Source organism: Drosophila bipectinata, chromosome 3L (assembly GCF_030179905.1).
Source record: "Drosophila bipectinata strain 14024-0381.07 chromosome 3L, DbipHiC1v2, whole genome shotgun sequence".
In the NCBI taxonomy this organism is placed as follows: domain Eukaryota; kingdom Metazoa; phylum Arthropoda; class Insecta; order Diptera; family Drosophilidae; genus Drosophila; species Drosophila bipectinata.
Genome location: NC_091738.1, coordinates 17,636,356 through 17,652,218, shown reverse-complemented (window position 1 = coordinate 17,652,218; position 15,863 = coordinate 17,636,356). Strand labels below are relative to the sequence as shown.

Sequence of the window (15,863 nt, the reverse complement as noted above, 5' to 3'; positions counted from 1 at the left end):
TTACCAATTCGCACGCGATAAATTTTAATTATTAAAGATACAAGTGAGCACCCGTAATCTGTGTCCTCTAAAGAACACCACGACATTTGCCGACGAGACATAGCCGGAATTCAACGCATGCGGGACAAACAGTTTGCATCACCACCAGCTCAACGTTGTTCATTACATGTATTTATATTTCATCAAAGTTCCAAAATGGAGCTCTATACGTAAACAAAAGTGCCTTAAAATAAACTTACTTTATGATACAACGTGAAATGTATCATAAAATGTATAATGAATATATAACTTAAATAATAAAGATATATTTTTAAATGATTATTTCAACTTTTACACAGTGGAAAAAAACCTATCCGTGGCTTGAACTCAACAAAAACTCTCTACCAATTTGCTACTGAAGCTTGTGAACGGCAATTGATCGCTAATTTCGACTCGCAGGCTGTGAAATCAAAACAAGCCTGAGTCTATGATGGATTTTCAAACTGGAAGCATGGGTCATATCGGATGAAGAAACATTCGTCAAGTGTTCTACACATCAATTGCACCGAAGCACTGGCAATGAAGAAGATAATGAAGAATAGAACGGCGTTACTACAAATTTTCAGCACTCTAAAAAAAAACAGGGTTTGCCTTTAAGAGGAGACAAGAATGACGAAAATTCCAATTTCATGGCGTTCTTGAAGGCTCACTCGGAAGACGTTCCTGAACTGAATTCCTGGTTGCAGAGAGATGGATACAGATGGCTTGATCATGAAAGTCAAAATGAAATACTCGATCTGATGGCGACTTCAATTTTGTCAAAAATCATGGACGATATAAGAAGAGCGGAGCATTTTTCGATTCTACTAGGTGAAACCACAGATGCCTCACGAATAGATAAAGATGCCTCCGTTTCCGATGATTTAGTTGCAAATAAGAATTTTCTTGTTGACAACATTTTCGTGAACTCGTGGCTTCTTTCAAAACTAAGAGGCCAGTGCTACGACGGGGCATCCAATGTTTCTGGAAAAATTTCTGGATTGCAGGCGCGAGAAGGAACCTCGAGCATACGTGAGAAGGAACCTCGAGCTTTGTTTGTGCACTGCAATGCCCATAACCTGAATCTTGTTGTACAAGATTCAATTGAAAAGGTACAACCAGCCAGAAAATTCATAGGGTCAATCAAGGATTAGATAAACTTTATCCGAGATTCACCAAAATGCGTTGCACAATTCAAGGAGTTGCAGACTGAAGCGATGGAAAAGAACAACGAAAATGTTTCTTTTATCGCAGTCTTCAACCCGACAAGGTAAAAACTACGATCGAAAATTTCGTCACATATTGTAAAAAAACCTTCAAACCTATTTTGAAACCTTCTCATTAATATTTTGCAGATGAGCGATAAGAATACGGCCTCTCAAGATAATCAAGGCGAATTATCCTGAAGTTCTGAAATTCCTCGATGATCGATCGGTGGACAACGAAGTCGATAGTACGATCTCCGCCAAAGCTACAAAAATGACACGATTTTGTTTACGTATATGTAGAAAGATCTCAACAAAAATACATGTTTCAAATAGACTTATTAATATAAACTATAAAAATGATGAAAATTTTTCTTTTTTTTTTCCTCCACTCGGAGGAAGACTACCCACTCGGGCCGAACGTGTCCTGCCGGGCCTGCCAACAAAAGTGGCCAAGAAAATTAAGGTTGAGCTGTAAACAGATGAAAGGTGAAATTCTATCTTCAGGGGGATGAAGACGAAAGCTAAAGGTCAGATTATTAAGCTTAAGAAGATGACTAAACAAGGGCTAGCTAGTAATAGGTGAAAGTATCTTTAAGTGGTATTATAATACTTGATTTAGATGATCCTTTAAATACTTAAATCGATAAGCATCGAAAAGCATGAACGATGTATCGATTAAAAGCTTTAAGGTGATCGGGGCTTGTCCACCGCCAATAGAAAGGGTAGAGAAGAGTTCCAGCAAGGTCTTGGTATAATGATCCTTTAAATACTTAAATCGATAGGCACCTTTGCAAAAACAACATATCGATACAAGCTTTAAGGTGATCGGGGCCTGTCCAACTCCAATAGGAAGGATAGTAATGACATATAGCAAGAGCTGGCCTCTTAAATCATTAAAATCATTTTATTGCCAATAAAATTATAATTTCAAAGTCTCTTGATTTTTTAACTTAATAGACTTGCACTTAACGTGTCAAGTGAGCAACAAATGTCAAAATTATCCAAATTTTCTAACCCCAAAAGGTCAGAAAGTTCACTTCCGAATCACTTTCTTCCTTTCTCTCTCCATTTATCTCCCTCGGCTAGCCCGCATAACTTTTGCCATTCACCCAATGAACAAAAACAAAGCAAAAAAGGGTAATAAAATGAAAATACGAGTAACTTTCGGACTATTAGCTGGCAATTAAAACGGCAAATGAACTTTCAACTTGGCAAACAAGAAGCAGCAGCAGCAGAAGCAGATAGCCAAAAAACTAAACCAAGTCAAAGAAAGTAAACAAAACGAGCGATAAACTCAAAGCCAAAAACTCAAAAAACTTGTGGCATCACTAACAAAAACAAAGACAGCCGCAAATTAGTAAACAAAAGCACAATTGTTTGGTATTTTTAAGGGCGGCGTGGAGGGCGTGCCAGTGGCAGTGGGCGTGGGATTTTTGCACTAACAAAACCAAAACAACAGTGACACCCACTACCAAAAGTTTATAGTCTATGTTTGGTTTTTTTTTTGTTTTTTTTTAGTCTTGTTTGGCAATTTTCGGTGAGGGCCAGAAACTCGGGGGATAATAAAAGAATACAGCAAACAATGCCGAATGAAACTGGTACAAAAGTTAGTTGTGTTTGTTTTTGTTTTTGGAAACTGGCTTTTGTGCTTACTGCCTCTCTCATGTGATAATAATAAGCCGGACTGGGTGGAAAAACCAGGCCAGAACAAGTCTATGTATCTGGGAGGCGGGCTGGCTAATTCGCATGGAAATACGAGCTGGTTAAAATCCGCAGATGGGCCAAAAAGTTGAAACAAGGTCAACAAAGATTCTTGAATTTGATAAGAATAATTTGAGGGCCCTATGGCCCAGTTATTACCAAAAGGCTCAATTTTGACTCAAACATAAACAAAGTTTTCAAACTGAAACTAAAGCTTGTTTAGTTTAACTTTTTGAAAGGATTATTATTGGATTTTGATTGAAGGTTTATAGAAAAAGGATTATTAAATTTGTTAAATGTAAAGATAAGAAATTTATATACTTTTAGTGATCAGACACTTATAATACTGTTGCAAGTTTTAAGGACGATGTATCGATTAAAACTTCAAGGCGATGTTATCGAAGTTGGTCGGTTTCCAAGAAGGAGGATTAACGGTTGTCTCCGCAAGACCAGTGCAAGACCCGCAATGTATCGATAAAAGCTTCAAGGCGATAACGATAATCACCTTAAGCCCAGTACAAGACCCGCAATCAATGTAATATATCGATAAAAGCTTCAAGGCAATGCTATCGAGCCTGGTCCATATCCTGGTCCAGAAGAATTAACGGTAGTCCCCGCCATACCAGTGCCAATACTAAAACATTTTTATTATCTTTAAAGTTTAAACTTAAAGTTTTAAAGGCTTTATTTTAGTTCCTAGAAAATATACATGTTTAGTATACTTGAATAGTTCTGAATTTTAAAAAGAACACGTGTTTCCAACTAGACATCTTATCTAATCAAACTTTTTTTTGTAGAAGAGTTCTCAGAATATTTCCAGACAAGTTTCCTTGCCTTTTTCAGCTTCAAAAGTAATCATCAGAATGCGGATAACAAAAGTTTTCGCCTTTCCTCCGTCCAGTTTGCTCTTCGTTATTTTCTTCTTTTTTTTCCAGTTTTATTTTTTTTATGGGGTAATTCACGTGGCACTAATTGAATTAGTTAACTGACTTTTGAGTCTGTTTCATATTTATCCCTTGTACTTGGAAATTATACCGTTAAACATGATGAACTTGCAATAGAATGCAAAGTGCGCAATTAACACTGTAAAGGGAGTAAGGTACATAACGGTTAAATAAGTAAACTCACCAAAAAAATATTCAAGGCAAGTGTGGATTTCAGTCTCAAGAGTACCAGCAGCAGCTGTCTGGGTTACTAATTAAAAACAGCTGTGGACAAACAAAAAGGAAGGGCCACTTCCTCAACATTCGGTTTCAATTCAAGGTATCGAATTTCAAACTCAACATTTTAAGGCTCCGAAACACGCAAAGTCATACCAGATAGCATTTAAAGTCAGGATTTTAAAGTGGTATCTGTTTAATACTCTTTCTAGTATGGAATTATATACTTACACTCACTTTTTGAATTATAAATAATTATGTAGCTATTTTCTAATTATTTCTGATTCTAATAAGCGATAATTACTTTGTTCTCACTTATGGATTGGTTTTCTATAACCAAGAATCAGAGAAAGTCTATTTAATTTTTATAAAATGCTTGATATAATATTAAATTTAAATAAATTTCTCTATCCTGAACCCCTTCACTTGTGAACAATTGTGTGAAGTGTGAGAAATAGTCCTTGATGTCTAAATCGCTCCAATAGGGGGTATAGCAATAAATTAAAGTCAACAAATGCGAGCGCTGATTAGTAAGTAACCCATATCGATGTCAGTCAGGTAAATAACAAAGTTTAACAAATTACGTCAGGCTCGGATCCAAATGGCCAATAAAAAAATTTGCAAATCAATGCAAATGACTGGGCAAACAAAGGGCGATGGGGGGGGATAGGGAGTTATAGGTGGCGGCACACAAAACCGAAAGCAGAATTAATTAAGCAAAGTGCGAGTTGGAGTGAGGGGTGGGATGGGATGGAAGGAGAACCCGAGATTAGCAAAAGATGTCAGTGTGTCACAAGGATGCCAATAAACGAGTTTTTTTTCTCTTTCTATTTTGAATATTAGACAAATTGAATTCGATTTTTTTTTGTAATCAAAACAGGAAAAACGAGAAAAAATTGAAGGCTTTTGTGGAATATTAAATACACTATAGTGAGTAAGATTCAAAAACTTTATCAGAAAAATATCATTATTTATTGTACTGTTAGAGTGTATTATTAAGATACATATATTATTTCTGAAATTCCTTGCTTCTTTTAAAGCAGAAAATTCATAAAATACTCAATCTTTTTATAAAAATTTAAAATAAAAATCTAAAATTATACCAGATTTCCAGGTTTTTTTATTCCGGAAACTTGTTCCATGCACTTTCCTTTTATTCATAGTTTTGATATTGGCCTATCGTATATATTTAATGAAAGTGCAGCAACGGTTGAGGCGGCAACGGCAGCAACAGTTGCTGCAACAAGTTGCACTTGCATGTGCCACTACTGGCCACTGAGGCATGCAACCGGCGAGGGAGCGTGAACGAGACAGATGCCGAGGCACACACTCACACACACACACACCTCACCACCATACCATACTTTAGAATTTTTAGTTTAATGATTTATAACCGGTTTCTGAGGTGGCAGCTCCCATGAGAGGCTGTTGCAGTTGTTGCAGCAGGGTTATTTGTGCCCCGTCTGCTGTCTCAGTTTAATTACACTTTTTTTTTTTTTTTTTTTGTATTCCAGCGAACAAATAAAAAAATTTTATAACAATAGCGGAAGTTATACAAAAGCCGCAAAACCGGCCGCATAACAAAAAACTAACAAGGGTTGAGAGATAAGCCAAAGAACTTGATGACGAAAATGAAAAAAAAAAAAAATTAAAACAGACTGCTGGCGTAGAACATGTGACGAAAGCAGTGACTTGGAGTTAACAACATTTAACTGTTGTTTACACTCTTAATTGCCCTATTCCGGTCCAAGTATTGTAGAAAAATGTTCTATAATTCATAACAAAGTGTTACTTTAGTAAAGTTAACCAAAAAGAGAAACTTATAGTTTAAAACCAGAATAGCTAATATTGGAAAAACGTGATTTTGCATACATCTCCGAAATCATTTTCTCCCCAATGCCTATCAGCTTAATATATATGAGCAAAAAATGTCCCCTCGTTAAACAAGCTTACCTCTAAGTGAGCAAAAAATAAATAAAAGGCCGTCGTCTCCACCATTCAAGTCCAATTGCAAGGAAAGACTTTCCGTTTTTGTTAGTTTTTGGATTTTTTTTTATTTTTCGCCCAGTTGCTTTCAACAAATTGAATCAAATCGCGCAAAAAGCACAACTGCAAATTGTAAAAAATTGTATTTATTATAGACATTGACTTGGCACACACTTTCACAGCACAATTAATTGGCTAGATTTTTCTCCTTCGCAATAGTCAGACCGCCGCCACCCGCCAGCCCGCCTCCTCAACGCAAACAGCTGGCCAAGTTGTTAGCCCACATTTCGCACAGTGGACACCCGGGTGTTGGAAACTTTCGCTCAAAACGGATGCAGAGCACAGCGAAAAATTATTTCATTAATCATTCTCCAACTGGAGTCTGCAGATTCTTTTATTTCTCTAAAAATATTTAAATTAGATTCGATTTTGAAAAGATTTAATATTTTGGATACCAAAGGAATCCTTCAAAACAGGCATTTATCGCAGGTACAGGCTCAACATTAAATCAACTTTTACAGGCCAGGTAAGTAATATTTATTTTGAGTGTATCCCATGCGAGTAGGTGGCTTGCGGAGGAGGACAAGGGTGAAACAGGTTTCTTGTAACAGGAACCTTTTTTTTTTTTTTTGAATTTTCTTAAAACAAACTAAACATTTTTTTCTTCATTTTTTCATCAATTTGCACATTTCCGGTTTCGGTTTTTTTTTTTTAGTTTTTTTTGAATATTTATTGCTGATTGGGATTTTGTTGCCGTTTAATTTACGAGTTGTTCTAATTTATGTTGTTGGCCCACAAACAAATATTTTCATTTATCTCGCTTCGCACTTTCTTTCGGCATTTTTTTACGGCCCAAAAAGCGATCTTGCTTTTTCCTCTCTTCTTTGCTATTTATAACAGAACTCACACGCACACACACACACACGCACACCCACTGCAACGTTCAGGTGAAAATTAGTGCAGAAATCTCCACCGATCGTACGAATATTTTAAAAATTAATTACTTTTACGAACAAGTCTCATTAGACGACACGTTTTCCAAAATACACAAACTAGACAAACGATACTCGGCGGATTATTTTAAAAAATTTGACTTTTGTCTTTAATTTAAATAAAGGTAAAAAAATTTAGCTGAACAAGCGCGAAAATAAATTATGATTTTAAAGAAACATACATTCCGGCACAACGCGGAGACCACCGATATTCATACCTTAGCTGATAAAACGAAAATAAACAAAAACACCAACGAAGAAACAAAAACAACAAATAGTGTGACCAGGTAAGCTAAGAGGCTTTCTTACCGCGAACTCTGTTACTTTCTACTAACGGAAACTTGATTTATTTTTTTAAATTTTAAATAGATTTTATTTTGTTCAAGTCATTTAAGTATTCTACTCTGTCCTCCAATAATTATGATTATTTAAATTTCCATATTAAAATCTGATAGAGGAATATTTTTAAAAATTTAAGCTAAAATGCAAGTTTTTAACACCTAATATGGCATTCAAATTTAATTATCAAATTACTAAGCTAACCAATGACAGAAAAATGACAGGACGAGGGTAAAAATTAAGACAATCGCAAGTGAAAATAAATCCTTATTTAACTATTTGGCAAATTTGAACTACAAAGACGAAACTTAATACAAAATATATAATCGGTGGGTTTAAATTGCAGATAATTACGAGTCTTCCTCTCTTTAGCCTGGGAAAATGAGTTATTGCATTGAACACCTTAAGTAATTAAGGAATACGAACTAAAAAGGCAAACTTTTGCGGGTCAGGAGCGGCTGGATGGCGTGGAGCAGCAGGTCATGGAGATGTCCAAGGGTAGCTCCTGAGAGCAGACAAAGGTCGAGGTGCTGGAAGTTTCATTGAAGCCGCTGTCGGTGCGGTACAAGGGAATCCTGGGTCCCTGCTGCGGGTTCGCAGCTGGGGGAAGGTTCAAATGCTGCTTAGTGTTCTGCTCTTCTATCTGATCATCTTCGTCCTCTAGATTGGCACTGAAAGATTGCGACAGGTTCTTGCGCTGAGCCGAGCGATGTCTCCTATGTCCCCGTGGCGTGTCCGAATTGGAGGAGCTGCAATTAAAGCTAAGGGTGGAAAGCTGCATAGCTTCTGCATCCTCCTCCTCGGTCTCCACTTCGTCCTCCTCATCATTCTGTTCCTCCTCCTCCGCTTGTTCTTCCTCCTCATCTGATTCCTCAAACAAGGGCTGCTCTACATGCATTAAGGATTGAGACATCTGACGGGTGCTGTTTACCCTCAAGCGACTAACTCTTTGATTGATGCTACAATCCGAGTGCTCCAGGGCACCCATGGGCGATGAACTCCTGTCGGGTGTAAACTTCAGGGCAGTTCTCTCCGACAAGGTCTCATGCTGTTCCGTGACACTAACTTCTACCTTGGAGTAAACCAATCTCCTGCTCAGATGCTCTGAGGGGGCAATAGGTGAAGGCAATTCCAGCTCGTGCATTAGGAGTTTTCTCTTCCCGGAGCAATTACCGTCGTCAGGAGTTCCCGGTGGCAATCCACATAGATTTCGGATCGGCGAAAGGCTGCCAAAGCTACCCTCGGCCGAGGTCGAGTCCGAAAGTCTGCCGGCGAACATAGTCTGCTTACCTTGAGGACTGGAACCCACCACTTGGGAAAACTGCTCGGCCGGATCTTGCTCGCCCAATACGATCACATTGTGCAAATCGAAGAGCTTCCGCCGCATCGAACTGTTGAATATATCGTGGCCACCACTCGACTTTCCCCTATCAGACAGCCTTCCCGCCAAATGAGGCTGGAAGTACGGCCGCAATGCATCCTCGAGAGCTTTGGGTAGCACGGGCGGCAGCGTCAATTCGGTTTGCACTTCACAGTCACGCTTTCTCCGAGATTTGTTGGATATGGGCGTGTAATCCTCATTCTGATTGAGTACTATGCGCTGTCTACGCAAAGGACAATCCACGGGACTTGGCACAATATGGGACTCCTTGAAAAAAGTACTGATGGCCAGCTGGGCTTTGGACTCCAGGTCAGGATCGGGTGAATCGTGGAACTGTGTTTCGTGGGGCTCCACATCGGCGGGCTTCAGCTGGGATACCTCCTCAATATTCCACTCGAATTGGGTTGAGGAGAGCTGGGGAGTCCTGGCCCGGAAAAGCGAGGGACTAAAAGGAAATTTTCTTGACTTAATAGCCATAGGTACACTTTATAATACAATATGGTTACCTGGCAATCAGCGGAAGGTGCAATCGATCAGCCAAAGCTCCTTCGAACGGATTCCTTACCTTTTGCAATCTTTTGGGGGGCGGGGTGCACACAGCTCCCGACATTTGAGGGCTACATTTTCCATTTCCATTTTCCTTGCCGCCATTCGTTGGCGTTGCCACCGACGCCGCCCCGGAATAGTTGCTATTTGAGGCACTATTTCTACGTGCCCTACACTTCAACTCACTCAGATTTGTGAAATATCTATTCTTTATTGCCTGGGGCGTCCGCACCTCGCTGTTCGGCATCTTTTTCAATCACAATTTGGTCCAATTTAGTCTTAAATTAAAAGGGCGAGGGACAGATGTCAAAAAAGGATCAGTATTTTCAAATGCAGCAGTGTGGGCAAGCGCCAATGTTATCGATTCGATGAGTTAATCAGTGTTGCCAGGTCTAGGCGCCAAAATATGCTAGATTTGAAGTGAAAATAGCTAGAAATTGTATAAAAGTATATAAGTAAATTGTATATAAGTGATAAATATATGTATATGTAATAAAAAATAAAAAATACGAGCCTTTTATTTTATTATTCTTAAGCTAATGCACATTTTATAAAGTTTAAAGTTTGGTCTGCAATAATTTTATCTTTATTTTTTTAGTGCAAAATTAAAGTATTGAATAGTTCTTAGGTCCCTCATTTAACTTATAAGGTCATAATAATAATTAAATGCTGATATTACAAGCCGAACTATAAACCGTTTTGAAATCGCCAACTTGGCAACACTGTTACCGCGCCAATTTTGGTCACACTTTTGTTATTATTTTGCCAAAACAACTATTACCGTTTTTAATACAATGTTTAAGACTGTTTTTAAACAATACAAGGTAAAAAGCACAAGCCCAGACCTAAGCGATGTTGTTAGCTTTGATGAAATCGACGACAAACCGAAAGAGGATAGTATAGCGCAACGTTTAAGCTTCAATAATGAAATCACCGACTTGCCGACGTTTCCTGGACTAAAAACCCCACGTGCTTGGCAAACTTTCGTCCTTAAAGATCATCCCGGCTTGCTGGTGATACGAAACCCTTTTACCGATCATGGGCAGCGTTATTGGATTGCTCGGTGCCTGCGCGATTATCCAAGGGCACCCAACATTGTCAATTTGAACGCCAGGCTCTTCGACGAATCCGTCAGGAGCGACTGGTGGAAAGAGCTCCAGGAATGCAAAGATCCCACCGAAAGGCAGCGAATAAAGGCTGCCATGCGATGGACAACTTTGGGCTACCATCACGATTGGGACACCAAAGTCTACAATGAGCTCTCCAAGTCCCCTTTCCCGCAGGATTTGAGCAGGCTCTGCCAAGTGTTTGCTTCCTATTTGGGCTATCATGACTTTAAATCAGAAGCCGCCATTGTAAACTACTATCCTTTGGGAAGCAGCTTATCGGGTCACACGGACCACTCGGAACCAAATCACTTAGCTCCCTTGTTTTCCTTCAGTTTTGGACAAACGGCTATTTTCCTCATCGGCGGAAGAACTCTGGACGAGAAACCCACTGCTATTTACCTGAAGAGCGGCGATGTCTTGGTAATGTCCGGAGAATCCAGACTCTGTTACCACGCCGTTCCTCGCATTATCCAAACGGATGAGTCATTGGCTAGTCTTCCAAATGAAACTGCTTTGGAAAACTCCAATTTAGTGGACAATGATTTATTTGAACAAGTAAGAGATTCAAACTATTGGAATCCCTTCAGCAGTTATATAGCAGATTCTCGTATAAACATTAACGTGCGACAAGTTCTACACCCAGGCGATTTAAAGTTAAATTAAGTTTATTGTTTTGTTATTTATTTTATATAAAAGTTATTTTGTCTATAAAAACTATACAAACTGAATGAAAGAAAGTGGGGACATTCAAAAAGGGCGCCATTCGTGTTGTGAAGCGTCAAATTATTCGAATCGGTTAATGCCCCAGTATTTTTCAAGCAGGTTCAGGGGAAGACTTGCGAATCTGGGATAAAAATAGTCTCATAGATTCAGAAAAATGGCAGCTTTCACCTGGTATACCGTACAAAATGACAAATATTCTGTAAAAAAATAGCATGGGTTTGAATGACCAATTCAAAAAAGGAAGCCATTTGTGTTGTGCAGCGTCAAAATATGTAATTCCTCTCAATTTGAAAATGAGTTTTGTAGGTCAAATTTGTATGGGCTGCAAAACCAGGTTGGCCCACTTTTATTCGATTTTCTCTTAAACGTAGAGAGTAATTTTAATTAATATTTTAGGAATTTTTCTTGGTTAATTATTTTTTGATTTTTTCGGGACCGATTCAAATAAATAAATACTAGACAGGCATTTGTTCATGCGGCTGGGCACACTGTTACCTGAACCGGTACGAAACGGTAAGTCAAAGTAGAATGTAAAAAAAAGGTCCCGACTGTGCTGTTCGTAAAACAGCTGTTGGCTGCGTGTATGTGTATGTGAAACGAAACAGAAAAAACGCGAAAAGTCACTGAAATATAGGTAGAAAAAAAGCGAAAACCGGCCGAGTTCCTATTTAATATCATTTCGCAGCCAGAGCGCAAAAGTGGCCAAAATTCGGCGAAAACAGCGCAAGTGTGACAAACCGTTCGTGCCATCGCAGCCGTGCACAAAACGAACGAAAACAAAAGAGAATAGTGTTGACAGCAATACGAGCGTTTTGAGCAGTGCTAGCAGCAGCAGCACCTATAGCAGCGGCAGTGCAGTCGTTGCAGGCATCGGCCTAGGCGTAGGCAACAACAAGCGTCCGGGGGCGGGAGTGGGCCGGGGAACGGCCGCTAACGAAACGGTAGCTGCTGCACTCCCAACAGCAACAACAACAACAACAACTAATACAACAGCACTAACATCAGTTGCCGGCCGGTGTGCGGCGTTTTTCGGCGAAACTGTTTCAAGAGGTGGGCGTGGCGGTGGGGGCGGCGTTGGGGGAGCCGGAGAAAGCGCAGCGAAAGCGAAAAAGGAAGAGGAGCAGCTAACAAAGGGTCAAAGCCAAAAGAGTCCCCTGAACGCTGCTGACTTTTCAATTGCCCTGCGCACCGTTGAAAAGTTAGCGACCGAGCTCGACGCCGACGCCGACGCGGACGCCAACGCCAGCAGCACAGCCGACGCCAGCAGCGCTGTCATGTCAGAGACGGGCTGCCGGCATTATCAGAGCTACGTGAAGGAGCACAGCTACGATACATTCCGGGTCATCGACGCCTACTTCGCAGCCTGCGTCAACCGAGATGCGCGAGAGAAGAAGGTGAGAGCCGAAGTGTGTGCGTCTCGACTCAGGTAGGGGTGGGGGTGGTGGTGAGAGGAACAAAGCTGTGAAAATAGAGATGATCAAATATTTGCATAATTGTGACTAAGTCACGGCGATATTTAGAATGTTTTTAGTCACGTGATTTATCAATAAGAAAAATAAAACGAAAATAAAATACTTAATTTTAAATACTTTAAAATAATTTGTATTAAGTTTAGTTGGAGAAGATTCCCATGTATCCTTAAATAGCTGCTCATCTCTGTTGAAAATTTAACCCTTCGCATCACCTTTTTTTTTGCATGTACGAAAAAGGTGATAAAGCATGAGAGAGAGAGGGGAAGTGAAAAAAGCAAAAAGGAGATGAGCAAGCATAACCCGTGACTCAGTCACCGGTAAGGTCACTGACCCAATCACGTGGTGAAAACATAAATTGCAAGTGATCGGTATTGACACATTAATGATTGTCAACAAAATTTTGATTAATCGAATCATGATTGATGAGAATCTTTATCAGAATATAGTATTTTTTTAAGGTTTATGCTTAAAAGTAGCCTATAACTATAACTTGTAATATCTTATAATATCTTATAAACTCCACAGGCCATTCATTGCAACTGCTTCGAGTGTGGAAGTTATGGCATCCAGCTGTACGCCTGCCTGCACTGCATCTACTTCGGATGCCGTGGAGCCCACATCACCAGCCACCTGCGGGCGAAGAAGCACAACGTGGCCCTGGAGCTCTCGCACGGCACGCTCTACTGCTACGCCTGCCGGGACTTCATCTACGATGCGCGGAGCAGGGAGTATGCGCTAATTAACCGCAAGCTGGAGGCCAAGGATCTGCAGAAGAGTCTGGGATGGCAGCCATGGATACCCACAGCCAAGGAGACGAATCTGCTGTTGGCCAATGCCCGCCGGCGGTTGGTGCGACCGAATCAGACAATCGGACTGAGGGGCCTGCTCAATCTGGGGGCCACCTGCTTCATGAACTGCATTGTCCAGGTATGTCGTGACTCCTGGACAACGACCTTATCCCAAGTGATTTATTGTTATGGCGATTTCAGGCTTTGGTTCACACTCCGCTGCTTAGTGACTACTTTATGTCGGATCGCCATGATTGCGGTAGTAAGTCCTCGCACAAATGTCTCGTCTGCGAAGTTTCGCGTCTCTTCCAGGTGGGTGGATACAGTGGATTATAATAATACCATACTGAATGGATTATTCCTTTTCTGTAGGAGTTCTATTCGGGCTCCCGTTCGCCGCTGTCTCTGCACCGGCTACTGCATTTAATCTGGAACCATGCCAAGCATCTGGCTGGGTACGAACAACAGGATGCGCATGAGTTTTTTATTGCCACCCTGGACGTGCTGCATCGGCACTGCGTCAAGGCAAAGGCCGAGCACGAGAACAAGAGCAGCAGCTCCAGCTCCGGCAGCGGCACCAATTCCAGCAGCTCGAGCAGCTCCCACTGCTATGGGCAGTGCAACTGCATCATCGACCAGATCTTCACTGGCATGTTGCAGAGCGATGTCGTGTGCCAGGCCTGCAACGGAGTCTCAACCACCTTTGATCCCTTCTGGGATATATCACTGGACCTGGGGGAGACGACAACGCACGGTGGAGTCACTCCCAAGACGCTGATAGACTGCCTGGAGCGGTATACGCGGGCCGAACACCTCGGATCGGCGGCCAAGATCAAGTGCTCCACCTGCAAGTCCTACCAGGAGTCCACCAAGCAGTTCAGTCTCCGCACCCTGCCCAGCGTTGTCTCCTTTCATCTGAAACGTTTCGAGCACTCGGCCCTCATCGACCGCAAGATCTCCTCGTTCATCCAGTTCCCGGTGGAGTTCGATATGACGCCGTTCATGTCCGAGAAGAAGAATGCCTACGGTGACTTTAGGTTCTCCTTGTATGCTGTCGTCAACCATGTGGGCACCATCGACACTGGACACTATACTGCGTATGTCCGCCACCAGAAGGACACTTGGGTCAAGTGCGATGATCATGTGATAACGATGGCGTCGCTCAAGCAGGTGCTCGACAGCGAGGGGTATGTTTCCCAGATTATATTAATAAGAATTCTGATTTTATTTATCTTTTTTTATTTAGTTATTTATTGTTCTACCATAAAAACGTGCTGGAATACGAGTGAGGCATCCCATGGACATCCATAGAGACTGCGTCCCAAGAACCGTATACAAAACAATACCCATGCATAACGAATAAATAAATAAAATACAAGAAAAGAGAGACAAGGCCGCGGCAGCGCTTACAAATTAAGTAATAACTTAAAAAAAGAAAAGAAAACAAAAATTATAATAAAACAAATCATACACTGGGTATTCCCTCGCTTGAGATTAGTTAAGCTCCGGCACTTGAAAGTCTAAGAAAACGAAATCCATCAAGAATTTATTTTATTCACAGACGATTTAAAAATGTAATCTAAATACCGAATAACTTGTTGGGGACTCCCCCCTCCACTTTCCAATCCATAACAGTAAAACTAAATCAATGATAACAAAAAAACATTTAAATATTTTGCCTATGCATGTACATATTATTACCAGGAACCAGGATCTTGAAACAAGCTCAAATCGAACAAAATATTTCTGCTATAATGGAGGTTTTCTTTTACGGTGGAAATTCTTTAAAAATTCTACTATTATTGCCAGGATATTCCTTTTTATAGACGCTGCTTTATTATTTTCTGTGTAAATAACTATAAATCATTTTTTTAAACCCGTTTTAGCCATCTGATTTAAAAATGTATTATTTAATTCATTTTTTTTATTGTTCAAACCTCTAAATACTTTTTTTAAGCTGCCTCCATAAAAATACAAACAAGTCTTACAAGAAAAAAAATACAAAATCATTAGTCTTCTTAAAAAAAAAAAGTATGAAATCAAATTCCAATTACTCAATAGCAAAAAAAAAAATTAATAATTTAAAAAAACATTTAAAAAAGACAAAAATTAAAAAAAAATTAATTTTGTATCAGCTTGGGCTCGTCCGGGAATTGAACCCGGGACCTCTCGCACCCGAAGCGAGAATCATACCTCTAGACCAACGAGCCAGTTGAAGACGGAGCGCCGGATTGCACACTTAAGAAGTGGTGGTTTTGACGAGAATGAGGCTACCTATGCGTGGACATTGCCATAAACGTTTAAAATGTTTATAGAAAAGTTTCAAAAATAATAATAAACAGTTGACGCATAAAATAAAATATATGTGAAAATAAAAATTTAATTAAATTGTGTTGAGCATCTTTCTTGGTGTGACCGACAAATGTGCAGAAAATGCTTT

The 15,863-nt window shown here is 40.2% G+C and overlaps 4 protein-coding genes and 1 non-coding gene across 8 annotated transcripts in view; 2 read left to right on the top strand and 3 right to left on the bottom strand.

Annotated features, from left to right (window-relative positions):
* MYPT-75D (Myosin phosphatase targeting subunit 75D) overlaps positions 1–7,296 on the bottom strand; it is a 40,267-nt gene extending 32,971 nt beyond the window's left edge. For 2 of the 4 annotated variants that reach the window (XM_070279785.1, XM_017233598.3), the window contains exons 1-2: positions 6,981–7,295; positions 6,041–6,196 (exon numbers count right to left, since the gene is read on the bottom strand). The gene's annotated coding sequence lies outside the window, so the exon portion shown is untranslated. Of the gene's footprint in view, positions 1–6,040; positions 6,197–6,980 lie in introns of all 4 variants that reach the window. The other 2 variants (XM_070279787.1, XM_070279786.1) reach the window with 2 other exon arrangements.
* Positions 7,297–7,590: 294 nt separating this feature from the next.
* On the bottom strand, positions 7,591–9,696 carry bora (aurora kinase A activator-like protein bora). Its single transcript, XM_017246044.3, has 2 exons — positions 9,292–9,696; positions 7,591–9,230 (listed from the first exon to the last, which is right to left on the bottom strand). The coding sequence occupies exons 1-2, from the start codon at positions 9,576–9,578 to the stop codon at positions 7,853–7,855; spliced, it is 1,665 nt and encodes a 554-aa protein (XP_017101533.2). The 5' UTR covers positions 9,579–9,696; the 3' UTR covers positions 7,591–7,852.
* Positions 9,697–10,069: 373 nt separating this feature from the next.
* Positions 10,070–11,141, top strand: AlkB (alpha-ketoglutarate-dependent dioxygenase AlkB). The gene has a single exon (XM_017246008.3). The coding sequence runs from the start codon at positions 10,126–10,128 to the stop codon at positions 11,101–11,103; it is 978 nt and encodes a 325-aa protein (XP_017101497.2). The 5' UTR covers positions 10,070–10,125; the 3' UTR covers positions 11,104–11,141.
* A 176-nt stretch (positions 11,142–11,317) lies between these two features.
* On the top strand, positions 11,318–14,957 carry not (ubiquitin carboxyl-terminal hydrolase nonstop). The gene is made up of 6 exons (XM_017246021.3): positions 11,318–11,362; positions 11,802–12,557; positions 13,161–13,562; positions 13,625–13,735; positions 13,796–14,610; positions 14,670–14,957. Exons 1-6 carry the CDS (start codon positions 11,318–11,320, stop codon positions 14,710–14,712), a joined length of 2,172 nt encoding a protein of 723 aa, XP_017101510.2. The 3' UTR covers positions 14,713–14,957.
* A 604-nt stretch (positions 14,958–15,561) lies between these two features.
* Positions 15,562–15,633, bottom strand: TRNAP-CGG (transfer RNA proline (anticodon CGG)). Its single transcript has one exon. It is a non-coding gene; the product is annotated as a tRNA-Pro (tRNA).
* Between the last annotated feature and the right edge of the window lie 230 nt (positions 15,634–15,863).